The 24784-nt window shown below is 53.6% G+C and overlaps 1 protein-coding gene across 2 annotated transcripts in view; it reads left to right on the top strand.

Annotated features, from left to right (window-relative positions):
* The window catches only part of PLXNA4 (plexin A4), a 689852-nt gene that overhangs the window by 609131 nt on the left and 55937 nt on the right, over nucleotides 1-24784 (top strand). For both annotated transcript variants that reach the window (XM_075925673.2, XM_075925677.2), the window contains exons 20-24: nucleotides 3615-3849; nucleotides 4406-4548; nucleotides 7566-7834; nucleotides 12336-12402; nucleotides 14917-15063. In XM_075925673.2, the coding sequence (XP_075781788.1) occupies nucleotides 3615-3849; nucleotides 4406-4548; nucleotides 7566-7834; nucleotides 12336-12402; nucleotides 14917-15063 (861 nt within the window). The remainder of the gene's footprint in view (nucleotides 1-3614; nucleotides 3850-4405; nucleotides 4549-7565; nucleotides 7835-12335; nucleotides 12403-14916; nucleotides 15064-24784) is intronic.

The raw sequence follows: 24784 nt of genomic DNA on the forward strand, positions 1-24784 counted from the left end.
GGGAGGCAAGAGTGCTCTGTTTAGCTTAGCACTGGCTGCAGCAATGCTCAGCATGGAAAGGGTTAAAGAGGGAAAGGACAGAGTATTGACCACAGTGTGAATGGATCTGTGGGCTTAGGTGCTAAAAGGTTACTCTGCAAGCTGCATCATGTAGTATCATTTTGAGTATTATTTCTAGCTGGGACCTATGACAAATGAACATAGTGGTGAAACTGCAGCATTGGGCTACCTGCTCCTCCCCCCTCTCTCCCACTCCTGTATCCTCTTCTCCTTTCCCTTCTTCTCCACACTTTGAATACTGTGGCTACAGCAGGAGTCAGCAAAATCATTTGCATTTTACAGTCCTATCAATTGTCAGAAATGAGTCTGCTGATGACATTACACCACGGGCGTGGAAACAGACATGGCTGCTCTCTGCAAATGTGGATGAGCCATGTGTTTGATTGACCCTTGTCAATGTGTTCCCCCCTCAAAAGCTGGTAGGTAGGATTTTTTACTGTTATTATTCCAACGCCGAGGAATCCATAGAGGTTGCTGGAGATATAATATTTGGGTATCATAGAATCCTAGGGCTGGAAGAGACCTCAGGAGGTCATCGAGTCCAGCCCCCTGTACTTCTAGAGAGAGTGTTTTCTGAGACATAGAGCAGAGAAGTAGCAGTTAGAACCCCAAGATTCCGTGTTTGACTCTGCCACAAACTCACTGTGTGACCTTGGTCTCACATCCTCCCTCTGCCAGAGTTTCCCCCTCAGTAAAACGGAGCTAGTAATCTGCACCAGCCATAGTGTGGGAGCTCTGTTAATTCACAGTTTGTTATGATCCTCCCAAGGAAGTCATTCCATTCTCTGCTTTAATCCCAAGGCTTTTGACTAGGACATTGGGTGGCCCCAGCATTTTCATGGATGTGGTCAGCGAGGTGCAAAGCCCAGGACTGGGAGATAAGCCAAGGGGCTGGAGGGTGGCAAATGAACCCCAGAGGTTCAGTGACAATGAGCGCAGAACTGGGCTCTTCCGTGACACAGGGATTCTCTCACAGAAAGAGGCTCCCCATATACAGGAGTGGCCCCTTTTGGCCTCGGTTAATCACACGAGCAGTGTGGGGAAACAGTAGTGCCCAAATATGATTGTGAGCGTCATTCATGGGACAGGGTGCTCAAGGTGAGTGTCATGGTCATGAGGGATGGCCAGCAGCCTGGGGATTAAGGGGTTAACTGTACCTAGCCAGGTAGCAGTCAGCTAATAGAAAAGCAGATAGGGATTTTCACACTGAGACAAAGGAATTTGGGGGTTTTCCCTCCTTTGTCCCTGGCCAGTTGACTCTCCAGATACTGAGGGGGACAGACAACATGTCCCTCTCCAAGAAAAGACTCTTCGCCATCTGTAAGTAGGGCAAAGTCTAGATAAATCCGTTAGGTTTTATTGTTTTATGGTTTGGGAATGGGAATCTGACGTCTGTGCATTTAGAAATGGATTTTCCTCTCTTTTGTAACTAAGTTTTGTTCCCATGGGAAAATTCCCCATGAGTTTATTGATTGGTGGCTCTTACCATCTAGCCAATCTAACTATGCTTGTAACAGGAGGATTGTTGTGATAATGAAAGTTCTTTCTTTTTTATTAACCTGGTACTGGTTCAGTTCTGTGTCCTGGGGAATCTGTCTGTGGGACTACAGTTTGTATTTTCTCTTTTCTTGTTCAAGCTCTTTGGGGAAAAGAGCTCGGGGTGCCCTGGGGTTGGTTTCAAGTCTCCACCCCTGTTTGTGGGTTCAAAAGCACTTGATGGTGGCAGCAGATATTTATCCCCAAAACCTAGGATTTTAGGGGTTTGGAGGGAAGTTTTATATCAAAGCCTGGAAAGATCAGGTTTTGGGGTACTTTTTCAGGCCCATACTTCTGCATTCATCGTGCCAGAGTGGAGAATCAGCCATGACAGTGAGCAAATGCCCTAAATCTGCAAGCATAGAGCCACTGCTCTGGTAACGTCTGAGCTGCGATTCAAGCACTGAAGGTTGCCTGCAGTAAAAGCCGCTGTTTTAGGACTAGCATTGAAGCTGGAATTAACAGAGGGGAACAGCCCTTCGGGGGAAGCATGATGTCATTGTTACTCGGGCTAAGCGCCTCGCTCATGGGAACTCCGCTGCGAGAACGATGGGGAGATGGGAATTAACACTCAGCTCTCCAGGATCCTTCTCCCAGTGCTGCGCTGCGGGATCTTGCGTGAATCACCGAGCATCCCTGTTGCTGTGAAGCGGAGGGTGGTATCACACATCCAGACCCACAAGGGCTTGTGAGGCTGTATTAACCAAGGCAAAGTACTCGAGATTCTGAAGTAGGAAACAACGGTGCTCGTGTTGATGTCACCGTGTCCTCTCCCTCGCTTGGTCAAGGATCAGTAAAACAATGAGAGTTAAATAACAAGAGGGGAGGGAAAACTGCAAGATGTGGACCAAATGCCTGGTTGTGACACATCCTTAGTCACTGTTGTGTGGAGGTGAGGACTCCCCAGCTAGGTCTAGGAGGGAGGGAGCAGGTAGAGGGAAGTATGGAGTCTTGCTGCAACTCCAGAATTAGCACAGTGATCACCCTCGCAGAGCAAGGTAATGGATGGGGGATCTGGCTCGCACCTACTGCTGCTGGTGCTGAGTTCCAGTTTGGTCTGAGGCCGGCGGATTGACCCGATCCCAAGGAGCCACAGAGAGTCTCATTCCCAGAGAGCATGTCGTACGATGGAGGTGGGAGCATCTGCGTGGTGCTTGCATGCGTGGACCTTGCATCAGGTGCAGGATTCCAGCTTCCCGCGGCTCTGTCTCCTCCGGTTCTCAGCATTGCCGGGCGCAGCTGAGCAGGATGGTTGCAAGAGGCTCGGGTGCAAGCCGCAGTGCAATGAAATGAAACGAGGTCAGAGAGGGCAAGCGAGGAAGAAACACAAGAAACCAGGTTGCTTCCTGTTAACCCTAGGACAGGGCTACTCAACACGTAGCCCACGGGCCCCATGTGGCCCGCAACCTGTTTGCTTGTGGCCCACGGTGCAGTTTGGGTTTACATGGGGCTCAACATGTGGCCTGCAGGTGGGATCCAAAACAAAAAAGTAGTCAACATAATGGTCTTGTTGTTTTGGTGTTAGATCCAGGTTATTATTGGAATACATTTATTTCTGGAGGCTCCCAAAGCACACCAGTAAGTGTGTACAGGGCCAGCCGGATGGAGGCCCCGCCATCGTATATTCCTTTAGGAGCAAGGGACTGCAGTAAGGGGGTGGATAGGGGATCCCCAACTATCCAACATTACCACTGGGGTACTCGGGATCGCCTTTAATGTTAAAAACATCAGGCATACAGGTGAGTGTGGCCTGCTCCCAAGTAATCCAGGGAGGAAAAAAGGGGTTATATATCTATATCCAGGGCTCGACAAATCGCTGCTCTGAGTTATCTGTGTGTAAGGCTGGAGGGACCGGAGCAGAGGGACATTCATTCTACAGAAGCAAGGAGTTCCACAGGTTGACTGTTGACTATGGTTGTAGGTTAGACTGGCTAGAGGCCCTCTGAGGCACCACTAGGCCTTGGGATTTCCCCTTCACTGGTGTTTTTAACATATCTGTTTGCCAATCCCCCCCACAGGCTCGAGTGGGAGGACTGGAGTTCTCCCCAGGGATGGTCTACATCTCTCCCGACAGCCCGCTCAGCCTGCCGGCCATTGTCAGCATCGCCGTGGCCGGCGGCCTGCTCATCATCTTCATCGTGGCGGTGCTGATTGCATACAAGCGCAAGTCCCGCGAGAGCGACCTGACCCTAAAGCGGCTGCAGATGCAGATGGACAACCTGGAGTCTAGGGTGGCTCTGGAGTGCAAAGAAGGTAGGGGGGAGAGGTGTGCAGAGGGCCCTCTGAAAGGAAGGGCTTCGTTTCCTGAAGCATTGCAATGGAAACATGGCTCTAGCTAAAGGACCCTGATCCACAAACTATGAATCATCCTTTGCCAAACTTCTGGCCAGTTTAGATCCAAGATCCACAAAGTCCAGCCCCGGACAGGGTCTAGTCCTCCCGGAAGCTCTGAAGCCTTCAGACCCAGAGTTCTGAGTCAGGCCTACCTCTGCTTCTGATACAGTTTGGCCCCATCCACCCTGCTAGACAAACGGCATCAGGAGCTGCCTTTGCCTGAGCCCTCTTTAAACTGAGTTTCCTAAATTGGTGCGGGGCCGTGTCTCGATGGAGCCTCTGTCCAGCATTAGAGCACGGGCCGAGGCTGCTGCATGGGCAAGTACAGCTCGCTCCTTGCCCACCTCTCTCCGTCTGCATGTCCCGTCCTCCTCCTCCCGCGGCACTGTGTACACCCGCACAGGGGTTAGCCTGCCCTCCTGCCAGGCAGGGGCGAGGTGGAAACCTCCAACGGGGCTGGATTTCTTGGTCTCAGCTTTTGCAGAGCTTCAGACAGACATTCACGAGCTGACGAGCGACTTGGACGGCGCCGGCATCCCCTTCCTCGATTACCGCACCTACACCATGAGGGTGCTTTTCCCGGGCATCGAAGACCACCCCGTCCTGAGGGATCTGGAGGTAAGCAGGAGCAGCGACCCTCTTCTCCCTCCAGCGGCGGTGTGCAAGAGCTGACAGAACGGGGGGTGCTTGGAGGAGCCCATGTGCCACACTCGCGGGGGCGGGGGCAGCAGGGGGAGACCTGGGAAAATGGGAGTGTTCCACCTGTTGTCAGAGGAGTGGTGCAGCCAGAGTGTGTGTGTGTGTCTGTGTCCGTCCCCAGTGTGTGTGTGTGTGTGTGTGTGTGTGTGTGTGTGTGTGTGTGTGTGTCCACTGTGTGTATGTGTGTGTGTCCGTCCCCACTGGGTGTGTGTTTGTGTGTGTGTGTGTGTGTGTGTGTGTGTGTGTCCGTGTGTGTGTGTGTCCATCCATCCGTCCATCCCCACTGGGTGTGTGGGTGTGTGTTTGTGTGTCCGTCCCCACTGTGTGTGTGTGTCCCCACTGCATTCACGTCTCCAGGGGATTGAGTGTGTCTTCTTCCTGCTGGAGTGTGGAGAAACGGAGCTCCGGCGGATCCACAGCACCTCCCCTAGCATGGCAGCATTCCCTGGCGAGTGCACCGCCCCTAAGCCGCCACCCTGGACCTCTGCACTGTTCGGGGTCCTCTGTGCTACCCATGCCCGGGGTGTCCCCCAGGACTTCTGCACTGGGTCTCGGCAGGTGGCCCTTTGGACATCCGTGCTGCCCACAGGCAGGGCGGCTCCCAAGTCTGTCCGTGGGCACAGCCCTCCCCAGGTGGCTGCACTGTGCGTGGGTGTGGCACACCCAGGATACCTGCGCTGTGTGGGCACAGTCCTAGAACCATAGGGCTGGAGGAGACCCCAGGAGGTCATCGAGTCCAGCCCCCTGCCCAGAGCAGTCCACTGGGCGCGTCTTCCCCTAGCTGTACTTAAATAGCTTCTCTGCGCTGCCAAATATCTTGTGCGCCCGTGAAACGGGCTCTGTGACTGCATTGTGCTTTGTGATGGGGTAACACACCCACCACCTTGGTGCTCAGCTTCCAGCGCCCCCGGTGCCTGGACAGAGCATCGCTTCCCTGGGCCTCTTCTGCCTCCCCCATTGTGGAGACACAAGGCAGTGAGCCCCAGGGGTTGCGGGTGGGTGCGGCGTGTTACATCAGTGGTGAGGGTGGTGGGCCTGGTTCTACTCCCAAGCAAATATCTGACTACGTGGTAAAACCCACTGTGAGTCGGGGGCTGCAGCCAGGCGCTGCTCCAGGGAGACCGGGGTGGGACAGGAGGGGTGTGCCGCAGGCTGAGCGTTGGCACGGCTCTCTGAATCTTGGCAGGCTGGGTGCTTAGGGGATGGGCATGGGCTAGGGGGGAAAGCCTGAGGCCAGAGCTGCATCGGGGAAGCTGGCACACACTTCCCTGAACTGCCGTGTAACTGGATGGAGCTGGGGCTCTACCTGCTTCCCTTCCTGGAGGCTGAAATTCAGCCCCAGCTAGAGAGACGTGATTGCATAGCAGTGACCTTCGAGCTCCCTTATTCGCCAGCCTCCTCTCCAGAAGAGAGCCCGAGGGGCGGGCATTGTTCCTTGCTCTCCGGTAAGGAAAGGGAAGTCGCTGATGCCTCTCTCATGCTGCTGTGTGGTGAGCACTGGAGGATGTTGGTTTCTAGTGGCGAGTGTGGTACAGCCACGTCCCAGACCACAGACGTCCCCTGGGCCCTCTCCCGCTCTGCCCACGCCGACTAGCCCAGGTGGCTGGATGGAATAAACAGTTTCCCCCAAGCAACGGGCTTGCACGTGCGTGTGCACATGCACCGAAGTGCTTGCACGCCGAGGGCCAAACTCTCCCAACCTTTGCACCCCCAACCATCCATTGACTGGAACAGAAATTGGCCCATCCGGTGCTCTTTGGGCATGCTCTCGGGCACGCTCAGACACAGAGAGTGAGAGCTTCTCCCACGTGCATTACAGCTCAGCAAACCTTCCTGCACGCAGAAACCAAACCGTTTCTTCGACCCGTTGGTCCTCTGCCTCTGTTTCCCCATCACTCAAATCCAGGCACCTTGCTTCCACCTCGACCGCGACAGTAGCACTGCCACTGCCCAGCTGGTCTTTTCTGCTGCCTTCTTTCTCGCACCAGGAAAGAGTTAAAGTGAATAAAGCAAACGCACACGGAGCCATACCAGGCTGGGGAAGGTAGCAGCCGGGAAAAGGCCCCCAAGCCGGGCCCATTCAGAGCAGGTGTTCCTTCCCAACACCTTTTCTAATTAACGGCTTCCCTCTCACGGCTGAAATCAACTTTTTTGCTGCTCCACAGTCACCGAGGGATTACCTGGTATTAAACATGCAAACTAGCAAGTTAGGGCTAATTATTTCCTCCCTGGCAGGGCTGATGTGTTTGTTTGTTTTTTTGCTTACAGACAAGTTTACAATCTATAATCTCTGGGAAAAAAAAATTAATGACTCTTAACAGAGTCAACAATGAGGCAATTAAACACAGAACCCGGCCGCGGCCTCAAGAGTCAGTCCGTCCATCTGTCAGCAGCATGGGCGCCCCATCCCGCAGCCAGGCGCCTGGCGGGACAGTTCTCCCAGGAGGCACTTCAGGGGTTAGGAGCACGGCAGACTTTGCCTGTTTCCCCCAGCCTAGGCCTGCGCACAGAGGTGGGGAATGGAAAAACCATCTGGCCTGGTGAGCTGAGTGCAGAGTCCAGGGCGGGAGTAGAAAAGGTGGAAGCAGGCGAGGAGAGCGGCGCGCTGGGGAGTGGGACATCTGGGATTGTCTGAGGTAGAATTGAGGGACGTTGCCAGAGCCGGGGGCCGGTGTGACAGGAAGGGCCCAAGTGCGGCAAGTCCTGACTGAAGTGCGGCGGGAGAGCTGCGCAGGGGCCCAGGCCGGACTCACTGTGAGCGGGGTAGTTAATGTCCCAGTTGGCGTGAACCACGTGGCGGTGGGGTGGTAGGAGCTGGCCTGGCCCCTCATTATCACGGTGTACATTCCCGCCATGAAATCGTTGACGTGGCAGTGGCTCTCGGGGAACAGTTTGTGGCTTGCCTATGACGGGAGCCATTTTCCTCTTGGCCCCAGGTGCCTGGCTATCGGCAGGAGCGGGTGGAGAAGGGTCTGAAGCTCTTCGCCCAGCTCATCAACAACAAGGTCTTCCTGCTGTCCTTCATCCGCACCCTGGAGTCCCAGCGCAGCTTCTCCATGCGGGACCGCGGCAACGTGGCCTCGCTCATCATGACCGTGCTGCAGAGCAAGCTGGAGTACGCCACCGACGTCCTCAAGCAGCTCCTGGCCGACCTCATCGACAAGAACTTGGAGAGCAAAAACCACCCCAAGCTGCTGCTGAGGAGGTGAGTCGCCATTCGGCTGTGGCGCCGGGCCCGCGGGGGCCCTTCGCTGCCCTCTGCTGGCCCGTTCGGGGCAGCAGACTCAGCGCAAAGGGCCCAGTTCTCCTCAGGTGCGGACTGGGGTGTAAATTCAGCATGGCACAGTCCAGCAGCACAGGGCAGACCCCCCGACGCACTGGCTGGTGGTTGCACAGAGATCGGACGGCCTTTATGCGTTTACTGTAGATTGAGTTAGTCTGTAGTGTTGGTTCAGTGCCTTCTGGGCCTATCCAGTATCTCCCAGGGAGAAGAGCCGCTCTGTTTAGCCAATGCTATGTCTGCCTCTTGTTTCTCACTCTTCCTCCTTCTCCTCTCTTCAGTACTCTCCCCTTCCCCAAATTTCCTGCCCAGCAGCAGCTCCCCTTTGTCGGTGAGCTTCACGCCCGGTCCTGTCCCAGCCACTAAAATAATCCGTGATTAAATAGTTAATGTTGGTCTTGAGTTGTCACCCCTGAGCTTTAACGTTGAACCTCCAGTCCTGCTCCTGAGTCCTTGTTACAGGCTGCTTGCAGACCCTTCCGGCTTCACTTCCACTCCGGTCACATCTGGAAGGTTGTTTCTGCAGCCACTTTAGTTTTTTAAGTGAACGCCGGATAACCTGAGTACGTCATGCCGGCCACAGAAGCACACCAGCCACGAACCGGAGGTTTGATAACCCCGGGCTTAGTATTGGTGCATCGCTGCCCCCTGCTGGATGGCACCGGAACTGCTCAGCTGTGTGTCACAGTCCCTGCTCTGATCGGAGCGAGTGGGGAGTCTCCTGCAGTGGCCAGTGATCCAGCCTTTGCGGTTCTCCAGCTCCGTTTAAGCACTGACATCAGGAGCACAGGGATGCAAACTCTATCTGGCTGTTGCTGCCACACCCTGAATAGCCCCAGTGAACCACAGAGTGGGGGCTGGGAAGTCCCAGGTGGTCGGGGTCCGTTAGGAGCCCTTAAGGAGGGTGGCGCCTGAAGCGTTTCTGCCTCCACCTGGAACCAGGGAGCAGAGCAGACTGAGCTGGGGCAAAAGGCTAGGCTGGCTCCTGCTGCCCGGTCCGGAGAAGAGTCTAGTTTAAAATGGCAAGGCATGGCAACCCTCTGGTGATAAACCACTGTGCTGTCTGCAGCCTGGGCATGCTCAGCCCCAGCCAACCCCCTTCTGTAATGGCCCAACGGGACGGATCGCTTGCCTGACCCTTCTCAAGATTCCCAGGCCGGCCCAGCTGGGTCTCTCTCTGCACTCAAGGAAACTGGTGCCAACCTAGAATAAACCCTGGTGGACTGACCCCAGCAGACACGCGGCAGAAATTGGCCCCCCCTGCGGTCTGCCCAGGCGGCTGACAATGGAGGGCGCGGCTCTGGCGGAGGAGTGCGCTGGGCGGGCTGCGAGGGCGGGTGCTGCATGGCACGCCGCCCATCGGGCAGGATCAATGGAACAGCCGAGGCAGCCAGCTCTCGGCGTCGGCGGCTGCTACGCGGGGAGCTGGCAGCCCAATGCGGCTCGCTCTTGGATGTTGTTTTACTAGTGTCAAGTGACTGACTACCTGCTGTCATAAGTGCAGGCTTAGCCTTGCTGGCCACATTCCCACCAACCATTCCCCTCCCGGAGGTCTCGCTCATCTGCCCACCTCCTGCTCTCAGTTTCCTGCCTCCAGCCGCCCTCTCTTCCCCGGACTCCTCCTCCCCTCTCCTCCCTTGGCCGCTGCTTCTCTTTTCTTTCCCCATTCTCCTCCACTCTGGGTGCTGCTTCCTTTCTTCCCACCCTCCTCCTCATCTCGCTCTCCCTGCTCTCTCTGTGCCCCATCCTCCTGAGAAATTGCAGGAGTCCCCCGGAACTTGCTCCTGGAGAAGCTGCCGCCTCAGTGCAAGCCAGGGGCGCTGCAGAGTTCAGTGAGGGGCTTGTTATCCTGAAATGGAGCCCCCCGGGCAGGCGGGAAAAGAACCCTCTGATGTTATAAGGGAACACAAAAGGCCCGGGGCCGTGTTCTGCTTTGGAATTCTAATGGGGCCGTTCCTAGGCCAGCACCGGGGTCAGGCAGCTCCGTGCTTAACCCCTTAGACCCCACAGAGCCTCTGCAGCAATCAGCAACCTCGCTCGTTTGTGGAGCCCAAATCCCTCCCTCCGGACTCTGGGTCAGCATGTCAGCTGTGGGGGAGGAGACGGTGGGAGAGGGTTTGCCACTGGGGGCTAGCTAATAAAATCCAGTCGCGGCATCTCTGGACAGTCCGGCAGATGCTGGCTCCGTAGCTGAAGAAGGAGGTGTCAGCGTCCCCAGAGCTGAGAGCTAGCCCGGCATTCGGTTTTCTTTATCTCTGTGGGGCTGCGTTTGCAACGTGCCACGAGCATGATTCTTCCGGGCTGGGCCATAGAGTGCAGAACAGGCTTTCCAGGGAGGAGGCGTCTTTAACATGCAGTGCCTAGCACACAGGACTCTGCTTTGACAGTCAGGCCACGTGCTGCACCACGTCACAAGCTCTGTGCTGCATGACGCTGAAGACACACCGGCCACAGGAGGTGCTGTGAGCATCTGGCCATCCTGGTGTTGCAGCAGCCGGGCTGTGAAACTCAGGGAGCAGCAGGACGTACCGTGAACACAGGTCATGTGAGCACCAAGCTGCATGACACTCCATGATCGTAGGCCATGCTGCCAGGCTAGCGTGATCACTGAATGAAGTGGGTGGGCAAAGCAGGCACCTTGGGGAGGGAGAAATCTGCAGACAGAGCCACCTGGGCAGCCGGCAGCCGTGGGAAAGGAAATACAGAAAAGGCACTGACTGGGGAGCTCCCAGACAAGACTCTGAGACAGACAAGGGCTTGTCATCTGCTCCCTGGGATGCATAATACAGGAAGGGCAGGGGGGGGGGGACATGGTCAGGTCATACAGGGGTCTGGCCTGTTTTCACGGCCCCCTGACCAGTGGAGAGCTGCGCATGGGAAAGGAGACATTCTAATGGGAACAGAGAAGAGGTGTCGTTAATGGGTGTGTGCATGGAGCGTCTAGATAGACCAGTGGGACTCTGGTTTGAGTGGAGGCTGCTCCCAGAGCACAAAGACACAATAACCAGAATGCAGACCCACTGCCCTGCAGCGTTCGCCCTCCCGACTCCCAGCACCTGAGAAGCAGGAAGCAAAGCGAGCTAGACTCCAAGGGAATGGACAAGCCTTTAAGTCAGGGCGGGCGGGAACACCAAGCACAAAGAAGCAGCCTCAAGAGAGATGAGGAAATGCTGTTGGTTCAGCAAGCGTGGACGTCCGAACAGTGGAATCACAGAGGAACTGTAGGGAGACCCGGATGAGTGTCACTGACGGTCTTAGGGTTACTCTGGGCTCATGCCGGGGTAACTGGCGTCAGAAACTGGCCCTCACGTTTCGACTCAGTCCCGCCCACCAAAGAGTCAGCATGGATATTGCTTGAGTAGGAGAGCGAGAGACCCAGGACTTGCATCACAGTTCGGGAGAGTCCTTTCATCGCCCTCAAGGCAGTCACCAGATCCAGCTGTCCTGATCCCTCCCTCTGCTGGTTTGGCTCCCTCATAAGTATTTATTGAGCGTAGTGTCTGAGTGCCTCGCAGTCTTTAATGTATTTATCCTCCAAGGCCCCAGGAGGCAGGGTGGTGCTGAGAGCCCCCTTGTAGGCATGGGGAACTGACACACACAGCAGCTAAGCGACTTGCTAACGTCTGACAGGCTGCCCTTCCTCCTGACAGGCAAGCAGGGTCTTATGGACAACCCAGACAGCGACTTTCCTGGAGCTCCCCACACGGAGCCCTCCCCATTGGACACATCCAGCCTCGTGCATGTGATACCTCACTCCGGAGGCCGGCACTTCCCGTCCAAGCCCAGGAGTGCGGGGCATGGCGTGCAGTGGGGGAGAAGTTCCTCCAGGCTTCTCCAAACCTCCACACAAAAGTTCGGAGTCAGTCTGATGGGTGGGCAAAGGGTCAGGGGGCTTCTGGTTTAGTCCAATCCGGTTTGCTCATCCCCTGTTCGAACCAATGGGCATGTGTCGCCCCAGGCAAGTCCTTTGTCTTCCTGCCTTTGCTTCAGCAAGGGGCCGGCAAGCTGCGGCCACCTCTGCACTCTCTTGTGCATGGCCCTGAGCGGCTCCGCCAGCTCTTACCTTCAGCTGTAGGCTGGAATTCTTTGACAGAAGACGTTGGGGGGGTGGGCAGGAATATAACAGGGTTCAGTCAGGAACTAGGTAAGTTCATGGAGGATAAGCCCACCAGTGGCTATTAGCCAGGAGGGGCAGGGATGATGACCCTTGCCTCTGTGTGCCAGGAGCTGGGAGTGGGCCCCGGGGGAGCGATCACTGAATGGACTCTCTGTTCTGTTCATTCCTCCTGGGCCACCTGGCCTTGGCCGCTGTCGGAGACAGGACACTGGGCTAGCGGGACCGCGGGTGCGACCCAGAGTGGCTGTTCTGATGCCTCTTTGGTTTGGTCAGCACGCTCCATCCGTCTCCCATTCTCTTTTTCTTCAGGACGGAGTCTGTGGCCGAGAAGATGCTCACAAACTGGTTCACCTTCCTGCTGTACAAGTTCCTGAAGGTAAGCGGAGGCCGCTAGCCCCCATGGATGGTTTGGAGCTGGACACCCGAGTAAGGACAGGCCCCGGTGCCAGGCCTAAGCCAGGGGGTCCCGCACAGGAAAGGGGCAGAAGGAAGGCGCGAGGACTGGGTGGGAACAGAGGGAGGCCAGGAGGTGAGAACGTGGCTCAGAGCGGCCAGCTGGCAGGATTTCGCTTCGTTGGCAGCGGGCGAGGGGAGCTTCTGCAAGGACAGGGGCCTTTCCTAAGCAGAGTGCTGCTCTGACCCCGTGGCGGGTGCTGAGACGGCCTGAGCAGATCAGTTTTAAAGGCAGCAGAACATTGGGCCAGACAAAGGCAAAGTGCCGTGGTTTGTCTGGTAACTCTTCTACCAGGCTGTTCTCCAGAATTTCTTCTCCTGGCCCCTAGATGCTTCCAGAGGGCAGGAGGGGGATGCCACCTCCAGGGCTGCCTGGAGCGTCTCCCTGTAGTCCCGAGCACAGACCAGAAGCCATCCCTGGCCTGAGCTGGAAGCAGTGGGCGGTTCTCTGTCTGGTTCTCCATCCCCATCCTTGCAGCCCTCTCCTGTGGAACCAGTGGGCCACGGAGTGCCACCTTCACTCCCGCCCTAGCAGGGCTTCCTCCCAAGTAGGACGGATGCCCCGTGGCAGGGTGTGGCAGAGGAACCACTGCGTGCTCCATGCACGGCCCAGGCTTTCAGGATCCGAGACAGCAGCTCTCAACTCATTCGGGAGGGGATGGTGTTGGCTCTCATGCTGAGAGGTGCTCCTTGTGATGTTGCCTTCTGAGAGCCCGCCACGCCTCCCCTGGGCCACCACCCAGAACCCACGTGAGAGTCAGATGCTGACCTGAGCGCTCCAGCGCCCGTACGTACTGCCACGCCTGGGCAGGATGAGCACTGGCCAGCTGGAGGCAAAAGGCCTGTTACCCTCAGCCAGCCATGTCCAGGCACAGCCTCTCCTCACAGGACGCTCCCTGTAATCCCAGTACCTTCTATAGAACCAAATTCCCATTTTTGGCTGGCAAGAGGGGCACAAATGAGGTGACTCGCTAAAGCTAAACTTTTATGAGAGACGTTTCCCTCCCCCCCCCAGCTTCTTGTCTTCCTGCCTTTGCATACACACCAGCCTGATAAGGGCACTAGACGGGCACAGGGGAGCAATATGCTGCCTGCAGATATGCTCATTAAGCAGCAGACAGGTGCAGGAAAGGAGAAAGGAGCCACTTTGCGTCATATCATTAACTTGTTTTCTCCAGGATTTACATTGGAGGAAAGTGACCTCACCCAATGGTTCGGGACAGACTGCGAGAGGGGAGGGGAAGCAGTGGGGGGCAGGAAGGGGAGCAGGGTAGTGGAGGGGAGAGAGGAAAGCAGTGCGGGGAAGGTGGAGGGAGGGGGAGCAGTGGAGGGAACGAGGAGGGATGGGGAGCAGTGTAGGGAAGGTGGAGGGAACGAGGAGGGAGGGGGAGCAGCGGAGGGAACGAGGAGGGAGGGGGAGCACTGGAGGGAACGAGGAGGGAGGGGGAGCAGCGCGGGGAAGGTGGAGGGATGGGGAGCAGCGCGGGGAAGGTGGAGGGATGGGGAGCACTGGAGGGAACGAGGAGGGAGGGGGAGCAGCGGAGGGAACGAGGAGGGAGGGGGAGCAGTGGAGGGAACGAGGAGGGAGGGGGAGCAGCGGAGGGAACGAGGACGGAGGGGGAGCAGCGGAGGGAACGAGGAGGGAGGGGGAGCAGTGGAGGGAACGAGGAGGGAGGGGGAGCAGCGGAGGGAACGAGGAGGGAGGGGAAGCAGCGGAGGGAACGAGGACGGAGGGGGAGCAGCGGAGGGAACGAGGACGGAGGGGGAGCAGCGGAGGGAACGAGGAGGGATGGGGAGCAGTGGAGGGAATGAGGAGGGATGGGGAGCAGTGGAGGGAACGAGGAGGGAGGGGGAGCAGTGGAGGGAACGAGGAGGGAGGGGGAGGGGAACGAGGAGGAAGGGGGAGCAGTGGAGGGAACGAGGAGGGAGGGGGAGCAGTGGAGGGAACGAGGAGGGAGGGGGAGCAGTGGAGGGAACGAGGAGGGAGGGGGAGCAGTGGAGGGAACGAGGAGGGAGGGGGAGCAGTGTGGGGAAGGTGGAGGGAGGAGGAGCAGCAGGGGGAAGGTGGAGGGAGGAGGAGGGCAGGCCGAGGGGAGAGGCGTGTGCTGAGGAGAGGGAGGAGCGTTATGAAGTGGGAAGGCCCGGGGGAGGGCTGGAAGGGCGGGGGGGGGGGGAGAAGCAAGGGGAGGAGGTTGAGGGGTGAGAGGATGGAGAATGGCCGGAAGGAGGGAAGAGGAGACTGGGCAGAGCAGAGAGGCTGGGGCTAAGGATCCCCCCAGGGTGGGGCTCGGGGCCAGGCAGAAGGAGGTGCCCACTTCACGGCTGGGAGGCAGCGCCTGGCCGGCCGGACTTACCTCCCGGCTTGGGAAGCTGGCAGGTAGGAAGGAGCCTTTGGCGTGTGACCTCTCCCGCTTCCCCGCCCTGGGTCTGCCCGCAGGAGTGCGCCGGCGAACCGCTGTTCTCCCTCTTCTGCGCCATCAAGCAGCAGATGGAAAAGGGCCCCATTGACTCCATCACCGGGGAGGCCCGCTACTCGCTGAGCGAGGACAAGCTCATCCGGCAGCAGATCGACTACAAGACGCTGGTGAGTGCTCCGACCGGCGGAGCCCGCACGAGCCCTGGGATCTCCCCCCTCCCCATTTCTACCACCTGGGCCAGGCAGGGCTTTGTGCAGCCTGGTGGGCCGGAGGAGCTGGCAGATCCCGCGTGTGCCTGCCTGCGGCTCCCCCAGGGCCGTGTGTGTGTGGAGAGAATAACGGGAGGTGGAGGGGCGGGGGTGACGTAGACCACGGGGGCCCATTGGTGGTGCTGAGTGAGGGCGCGGGACCAGGGCGAGTGGCGGGTGCGACAGGATGTGTGCCAGGCCCAGGTTACACTAACAGCCCTCCCCAAACCGCAGGGGCCATGGGCCTTGTTATAGAGAATGCCACGGGGCGGCCTGGACTTGCAAAGGGAGCTCGCAATCTGCTGCCTGCATCCTGCAGGGATACAGAGAAGGTAGCCGGGCGGGTGGACTGTCCCTTCTCTGTTTCCCCCCCTTGGCTGGGGGGCTGGGGCTAGAGACAGCGAACTGGCCCGGAGGTAAATTGCTCTGCTATTCAGGAGAGCTGGCCTGTATCCCCCACAGCCAGGCTCACGGCTTCCTACCCTGGCAGCTCAAAGCTCTGCCAGGCCTTCTACCCAGGGGCATGTGTGGCGGGAGGGGAGGCGGGGACAGGGCCACAGCCCCTCCACGCAGTGGTAGCACAGAACCCCTCAGGAGCCGCGGCAGGGAGAACTCAGTCCTCCCGGGCCAAGCAGGGAGAGAGGAGGCAGAGCCGACTTCTCCAGCCCAGGCGGGGGGCACAGAGAATGCCCCTCCAGAAGCGGACAGATTTCCATCCCTGCGCATACCCTTGTTTCCAGCTTTTCCACCGGCCTCCTTCCCTATCTTCCACTTCCGCTGCTCTGACTCCATCAGCAGCCTGCTCCTGCCAGCTCCTTCCTGCCCTTCCTCAGCCGAGCCTCGGAGTCCTCCTCCCTCTCCAGCACTTGGGTCTGCTGCCGACCCTCCTTCCGAGCCACGGCTGTGCTGCTTCTGCAAAGGGTCACGCGCTGCTCCGCCCCACCAGGCCGCCCAAGCAGGACTGGCCTTGTGCTGAAACGCTTTAATAGGGAAAGCAGCACCCTCCATCCTGCCCCCTCTGCCTAGGCACAGCTTTACTGCCACTCTCCTCTCCGCTGTCCGAATGAGGCTCCTCCCCAGCCCAGGCCGAGCTGGCTCCCGCCCTGGGGCAGCCCAGAGCGCAGAGGCGGCTGCTGCCAAGTTCCCAGTTTAAAGACATCCCCGACTCGGCACCTCCGCACGTGCCATTCGCATAAGGTATATGAATGGGGGAAGTTCCTCTTCCTCTCTCCCTCTGCATGGGTGTGTTTACACTTGGCAGGGTTGTTCCCCGCTCTGGCACCTCATGTGGAGGGCTGCATGAGACTTTAAAAAATAGAGTCGTAGGACACTAGAACTGGAAGGGACCTCGAGAAATCATCAAGTCCAGTCCCCTGCCTCATGGCAGGACCAAGCACTGTCTAGATCATCCCTGAAAAATGTCTGTCTAACCTGCTCTTAAATATCTCCGGTGATGGAGATTCCACAACCCCCCTAGGCAATTTATTCCAGTGTTTAACCACCCTGACAGTTAGGAAGTTTTTCCTAATGTCCAACCTAAACCTCCCTTGCTGCAGTTTAAGCCCATTGCTTCTTGTCCTATCATCAGGCCAAGGAGAACAATTTTACTCCCTCCTCCTTGTAACACCCTTTTAGATATTTGAAACCCGTTATCACATCTCCTCTCAATCTTCTCTTTTCTAAACTAAACAAGCCCAGTTCTTTCAGTCTTCCCTCATAGCTCATGTTTTCTAGACCTTTCATCATTTTTGTTGCTCTTCTCTGGACCATTTTCTCCACATCTTTCTTGAAATTTGGTGCCTGGAACTGGAGCAAAGGATCTCAACAGACTGCATGGTCACCCTGGTAAAGGTTAGCTGGGGGATCCCCTGGATGGCGTCCATTGTCAGTGACAGGGCATTTCCTGGGTGTAGGGATGCCTTTGATCTTGGAGTAGCTTCCAACCTGATGCCTAAGTGGGCCATAGGAATTAAAGGGGTTACAGGCTGGATAATAAGCTGCCTTGAATCGAATAAGAACATCTTGAAATCTGGAATCTAGAACTCAAACCAAGCCTGGCCAGAAGCCATGCTGGGGTTTGGAAAAGTCCTGTTAACTTTTCCAAACAGGAACTCAGTGTTAAAATCCATCACAGTTTCTCTAAAGGAAAGTCTGACTTTTCCCGCAGCAAACCAAGGAACCCGCCCCCTTCATTCTAAGCTTCATAGCCTTTAAGGCCCCATCTAACCTGACCACCTACCTAACACAGGCCAGAGAAAATCTGAGTCACATTCCTGCATTAACCCCAGGCCATGTCTCAGAGCATCTTTTCCTAGTCTTGATGTCTTCAAGTAATGGAAAATGTCCTTAAGTAAGTTGTGTCAACGTGTGCCTGTCTGTAGCTTGAATTTGTCTAACTTCTGCTTCTGTAATGCTGATGGGGGAACCGAACTTGGGACCTCTGGAGCTTAGTACATGAGCCTCTACGGCCTGAGCTAAAAGCTTGCTGCTTCTCAGCTAGGGCTCTAGAAAACATGCTCATTCTTTCTCTTTGTAAGTGGTCTAAGGTCAGGTCTCCACTAAAGGGGAAGGTCCAATTAAGATACGCAACTCCAGACACGTTTATTACATAGCTGGAGACGATGTAATTTAATTTGAGTTTCCATGCCATCTCCACAGCGGCAGGAAGCAAGTATTCTTGTCGACTTTCCTTACTCCTTAAGAGGAGCAGGAGTACTCCAATGGGGGAGCCCTCTGAGTTCGATTAAGCAGGTCTTTACTAGACCTGCTAAATCAAACTCCAGAAAATCCATCGTGGCAGCGTCCGTCTTCCCCGTAGTGAAGACATGGCCTAAGTGCCACTCCATGGGACAGTGACCCACACCCAGAAGGAGTGTGGGTTACATTTCCACCACTTGGATCTTATTCTGCCTTTCTGTGTTAGACTGAGGAGCTGTCAAAATCTCTTCCCGATGTGAGTATTTGCAGATCCAGGACCAAATCCCTCCTTGACCTTGCCTTGGGTAAATGAAATAGACTGAACTTCTTACATCCCTCGGCTAGAAAGCAGGTTTTCCAGAGCTCAGATAATTCTCAGAGCTCCTTTCTGAATTTTTTTCAGTTGGTCTTTATCCTTTTGGAAGTGAGGGGACCAGACCCAGGACTCCAATATTGTTGTCTCCTGTGCTTGTATACAGAGTTAATACCACCTCCCTCTGCTCCCTTGATGTTTCCCTGCGCGAGCATCCCAAGTGAGGTGGGAATGCCAAGCGAATCCCAACCCAAATGCCTCAAGCTACTCTTTGATATTCAGAGCAAAGGGGCTGCGGAAAGAGGGTGAGAGAATAGAAAAGGAAGAGAGAGGTTCCTTGCTCTGTGGTAATGGACATGAGATAAGAGGAAGGACTGTGGCTAAGGCCTTGGACAGAGACTCAGGAGGGCACAGGTCAGTTCCTGGCTCTTCCCCCACATCAGGCCTCGGCCTAGTCCCTTAATCTGTCCGTGCCGCCTTTGCGCATGTGTAGAATAATAACTCTTCCTTTTTCCTGCCCTTTGTCTGGCTCAGTCTGTTTGGACCAGAGCTGGGCGAGAGCCTGTCAGTGGGCCAGATCCGGCCTTCCAAGCTCTTTCATCTGGCCCACACGGCAGCTCCCGGCCCCGCCCCCTACACGTAGCCTGGGAGCTGCAGGGAAGGCATGAGCCCTTTCAACTCCTGCTATTTAAAGGCCCCGCCCCTTCCGCCTGAGGTCCCGCCTCTTCCTCCCAAGGGGCAACCTGCACCCACTTTGAAAAATTGCCAAGTGCCTCCCCAAATTATTGCCCACCCATTTAGACTGTAAGGCTATGTCTACACTGCGCCATTTTGCGCAATGAATATGCAAATGAGGCAAAGTGTGGACTATCGTCACGCCTCATTTGCATAATTAATGAGGCTCCATTTTTGCGTAAGAGGCTTTTGTGCAAAAAACCCCTCTTGCACAAGAGCCGTTCTTCCTGAAAAAAATGCGGAAGAATGGCTCTTGCGCAAAAACGGAGCCTCATTAATTATGCAAATGAGGCGTGGCGATATTCCATGCTTTGCCTCATTTGCATATTTCTTGCGCAAAATGGGTGCAGTGTAAACATAGCCTAAGTGTTCATGGCAGGGACTGTCTCACTGTGCCTGCCTGCATCTAGTGTAACAGGACCCAGGTCTAAGCTGGAGAAACACAGCAAGGGAGAGAAAAATACAGACCCAGAGAGACAGAGCAATCCTTTTCACCAAGGAAATCCCTGCAGTCCTTTAAGGAGGGTAGATAGAAAGCATCCAGTGAGAAGGGGTAAAAATTATGTATCATCCTGCACAGAGCTCTCTTCCATTTACGCCTGTGTTGTTTGATGTTAATCAGCTTTCCCTGTTACATCTCAAGAGCAGGCGAATATATCCCGATAGAAATCTTAGCCGACTTAGAGAGATCAGCTCCGGTGATGGAGATTAAAAAGAAGCAGAATATGAATGAGGCTTTCCTGCCGTTTGGTCTCTCATTTCTACTGGGCTGTTTTTTCCCATAAATAGTTATTGTTTTGGAGTCTCTTGTTTAAAAAAAAAATCCAAGAAAACAAAGGAAGAGCAGCATAGATTTCTCTTACCATGTTTGTAATGCCATCAAAACATCTCCACATCCCTCCCCACTATAGTGTGTTGCAGTAAGTCTGGACGGCAACCACAGGTGTGCACCCGCATTTGGCAATGTGATCTTAACCCATCCACCACGCCCAGAGTCCCGGGTACTTGGAAAAAGCTGTTTGTGGCAATTGGCCGTGAGGTACCAGTTTGGGTCGGCAGAGGTTGGGGTTTTTTTTGCATTCAGCGCTTCATTACAGCCGGTCCCCAGGTTGCAAACGGTCGAGTTCTGACCATTCGCATTTACAACCGAAGCAGTCGTAAATGCGGTCCCCAAGTGAGGAACGCGATCCGCGCTCATGAGCAGCGGGATCGCCATGTAACTCAATGGGGTCCGAGTTCCGAACACTTTGAGTTACAGCCAAGTGTTTGGTCCGTAATTCGTTGGTAACTCGGGCAGAGGCGGTATTCATTTCTTGAAATGGTTACTGAAAACAGACTCAGTGAAGTGACTCAGACTACGTCTATGCTACAGGGTTTTTGCGCAAAAATCCTCAGAGAGTCCATACCTCAAGTGCATTTTTGTGCAAGGAAATTTACAGTGAATCAACAGAACAGAGGGCTTTTTGCGGTATAGGTATTCCTCTTTCTACGAGGAATAACTCCTTTTTGTGCAAGAGCTCTTGCGCAAAAAGGTGTGTGGGGATGAGAAACGGGGGTTTTGTGCAAAAACAGCCTATCGAAAGAAGCACAGCTGCCCTGCTGGCCATTCTGTGAATCAGAGCTTTCTTTTGAGAGAGCGTCCATGCCCTCTGGATGCTCTCTTGCGCAAAAGCGCATCGCTTTTCTGATGCACTCTTGCAGTGTGGATGTGCTCTTGCGCAAGACGTCTTTGCGGAAGATCTCTTCCGATAAAAGCTTCTTGCGCGAGAAGCCTGCAGTGTAGACGTAGCCTTAAGGAGCCAGGGTTGCCATCTGGAACTTCTGAACCTCAGGCATATCCCTCGCCCACTAGGTTGTGCTTCTTTGGGCTGTTTCAGCCTATCCCAGGCACCAGAGTCCTGACACTCTGTCTAGAAAGTGATGCCATAGGGTGGAAGGCCAGAAGGGCCTATCCGATCATCTGGTTTGACCTCCTGCCTATGACAGTTCACCAACCCTTCTCCCAATAATTGAAATGGGACCCAAGTATTGCAGCCCACAAGAGACTAATCGAGGATGTACCGCAGAGAGAGAACTGGAGAGATCAAGGTGTCCCTGCAATAGTCAGGAAATGATTAAGTGAGAAACACCCAGATAATCCCTGCAGGTACCTACGGAATTTGTCAGAGAGAGGTGAAGGGAGAACAGACTTGGACTGGTCAAATGCTCGGCTCTAAAGTCAGATGCAGCTCAGATGACCATGAGCATTTCTCCAAAGTCTAATTCCTATGTATTCGGATAAACGGAACTGAGTGCCACATTTCAGGAAAGATGTGGAGAAATTGAAAGAGGGTCCGGAGAAGAGCAACAGCAACGATTAAAGGTTTAGTAAACATGACGTATGCGTGGAGATTGAAAACACTGGGCTTGTGTTGTGTGGAGAAGGGAAGTCTGAAGGGGGGGGGCATGATAACAATTTTCAAGTACATAAAAAGTTGTTAAAAGGAGGAGGGGAAAATTATTTTCTTAACCACTGATGATAGGACAAGAGGCAAAGGGCTTAAATCGCAGCAAGGGAGGTTTAGATTGGACAATAGGAAAAGCTTTTTGACTGTCAGGGTGGTGAAACACTGGAGTAAATTGCCTAGGGAGGTTGTGGAAACTGCATCACTGGAGGTATTTAAGAGCAGGTTGGACAGACATCTCTCTGGTATGATCTAGATGGTTCTTGATCCTGCCGTGAGGGCAGGGGACTAGACTGGATGACCTCTTGAGGTCCCTTCCAGTCCTATGATTTTATGATACAAACTTCTATAAAGCTCACCTAGGGTATTTCTCCAAATTTCAAAGTAAGTCATTTGTATTTTTTCCCCCTGAAATAGCTTATTTTGAAATAGCACATCTACACTACAGGGAACATAAGAACATACCATAGGAACATAAGAATGGCTGTACTGGGTCAGACCAAAGGTCCATCTAGCCCAGGAGTCTGTCTGCCGACAGTGGCCAGCACCAGGTGCCCCAGAGGGGGTGGACCGAAGACAATGATCAAGCAATTTGTCTCGTGCCATCCATTTCCAGCCTCTGACAAACAGAGGCCAGGGACACCATTTCTGTCCTCTGGCTAATAGCCTTTTATGGACCTAACCTCCATGAAATTATCTATATATTATCTCGTGATTTTATATACCTCTATCAAAATTAGTCCGAAGCAGGAATTATGGATGCGCTACCTCGAATTAGAGCCCCAGGAGGTACTGGGGAGTAATTCCTTCGATAGCCCTGGGGAGGAGCTATTTTGAAGTAGCGGTAGTGGGGTGTCCACACTTCTGCGATTCCGAAACAGCTATTTCGGAATAAGCATTATTCCTCGTGGAATGAGGTTTACAGATTTCAAAATAAGCCGCCCGTGATTTCGAAATTATTTCGAAATAACAGAATTGCTCTGCAGCTGCTCGCGTTGTTGTTTCGAAAGAACGTCAGTTCTACAGAACCCCTAGAGCCTTCTGGATACATGTCACCTCAGGAAGAGAAGCGGAGATAAAATTTCTCAATGGCTTAAATGACTGCTTCTTGGAGCAGCTGGTGCAGGAACCCACAAGGGGAGAGGCAATTCTCGATTTAGTCCTGAGTGGAGTGCAGGATCAGGTCCAGGAAATAACCATTACAGGACCGCCTGGGAATAGTGACCATAATATAATAACATTCAACATTCCTGTGGTGGGAAGAACACCTCAGCAGTCCAGCACCCTGGCATTTAATTTCAAAAAGGGGAATCACGCAAAAATGAGGTTAGTTAAACAGAAATTAAAAGGCACAGTGACTAGAGCCAAATCCCTGAAAGCTGCATGGAAACTTTTTAAAGACACCATAATAGAAGCCCAACTTAAATGTATACCCCAAATTAAAAAACATAGCAAGAGACCTAAAACAGTGTCACGGTGGCTTAACCGCCATGTAAAAGAAGCAGTGAGGGACAAAAAGCAGGACAATGTAGCACTTTAAAGACTAACAAGATGGTTTATTAGATGATGAGCTTTCGTGGGCCAGACCCACTTCCTCAGATCAAATAGTGGAAGAAAGTAGTCACAACCATATATACCAAAGGATACAATTAAAAAAATGAACAAATATGAAAATGACAAATCACATTGCAGAAGGGGGAGGAAGGAAGGTAAGTGTCTGTGAATTGCTGATATTAAAGGTAGGGAGAGTGGGATGTTTGTGAGTTAATGGTATTACAGGTGATAATTGGTGAAACTGTCTTGGTAATGGGTGAGAAAGTTCAAAGACTTGTTAAGTCCTTGTTGGCAAGTGTCGAATTTTAACATGAATGACAGTTCAGAGGATTCCCTTTCAAGTGCAGATGTAAAAGGTCTTTGTAGCAGAATGCAGGTGGCTAAGTCATTTAGAGAGTGTCCTTGCTGGTTAAAGTGGCAAGAAACTGTTTTCTCTTTGTGATCTTGTCTGATATCTGTTTTGTGGGCATTAATCCTTTGGCGAAGTGTCTGAGATGTTTGTCCAATGTACATAGTAGACGGACACTTTCGGTATCTTTTAAGAATTGGAAGTCCAATCCTAGTGAGATAAATAGAAAGGAACATAAACACTGTCAAATCAAGTGTAAAAATGTAATAAGAAAAGCAAAAAAAGATTTTGAGGAACAGCTAGCCAAAAACTCAAAAAGAAATAACAAAATGTTTTTTAAGTACATTAGAAGCAGGAAGCCTGCTAAAAAACCTGTGGGTCCCCTAGATGATCGAGCTATAAAAGGAGCAATCAAGGACGATAAAGCCATTGCGGAGAAACTAAATGATTTCTTTGCTTCAGTCTTCATGGCTGAGGACGTTGGGGAGATTCCCGAATCTGCACCGTCCTTTGTGGGTGATGAATCTGAGGAACTGTCCCGGATTGAAGTGTCATTAGAGGAGGTTTTGGAACAAATAGAAAAACTTAATGTTAACAAATCTCCAGGACCGGATGGCATTCATCCAAGGGTTCTAAAAGAACTCAAATGGGAAATTGCTGAGCTATTATCTGTGATTTGTAACCTATCCTTTAAATCGGCTTCCGTACCTAATGACTGGAAGGTAGCCAACATGACACCAATATTTAAAAAGGGCTCTAGAGGCGATCCTGACAATTACAGACCGGTAAGTCTAACTTCAGTACCGGGCAAATTAGTCGAAACAATAGTAAAGAATAAAATTGTGAAGCATGTAGAAGAACATAATTTGTTGGACAAAAGTCAACATGGTTTCTGTAAAGGGAAATTCTGTCTTACTAATCTATTAGAGTTCTTTGAAGGGGTTAACAAGCATGCGGATAAGGGGGATCCAGTAGATATAGTATACTTGGATTTTCAGAAAGCCTTTGACAAGGTCCCTCACCAAAGGCTCTTGTGTAAATTACATGGCCATGGGATGAGAGGGAAGGTCCTTTCTTGGATTGCGAACTGGTTAAAAGACAGGAAACAAAGGGTAGGAATAAATGGTAAATTTTCAGATTGGAGAGGGGTAACTAGTGGTGTCCCCCAAGGGTCAGTCCTGGGACCAATCCTTTTCAACTTATTCATAAATGATCTGGCGAAAGGGGTAAGCAGTGAGGTAGTAAAGTTTGCGGATGATACCAAACTGTTTAGGATAGGCAAGACAGAAGCAGACTGTGAGGGACTCCAAGAAGATCTCACCAAACTCAGTGATTGGGCAGCAAAATGGCAAATGAAATTTAATGTGGATAAGTGTAAAGTAATGCACATCGGGAAAAATAACCCCAACTATACGTACAGTATGATGGGGGCTAATTTGGCTACGACAAATCAGGAAAGGGATCTTGGAGTTATCGTGGACAGTTCTCTGAAAACTTCCACGCAGTGTGCAGCAGCGGTCAAAAAGGCAAATAGGTTGCTAGGAATTA

This window comes from Pelodiscus sinensis, chromosome 1 (genome assembly GCF_052426305.1).
Source record: "Pelodiscus sinensis isolate ZL-2025 chromosome 1, ASM5242630v1, whole genome shotgun sequence".
NCBI lineage: Eukaryota > Metazoa > Chordata > Testudines > Trionychidae > Pelodiscus > Pelodiscus sinensis.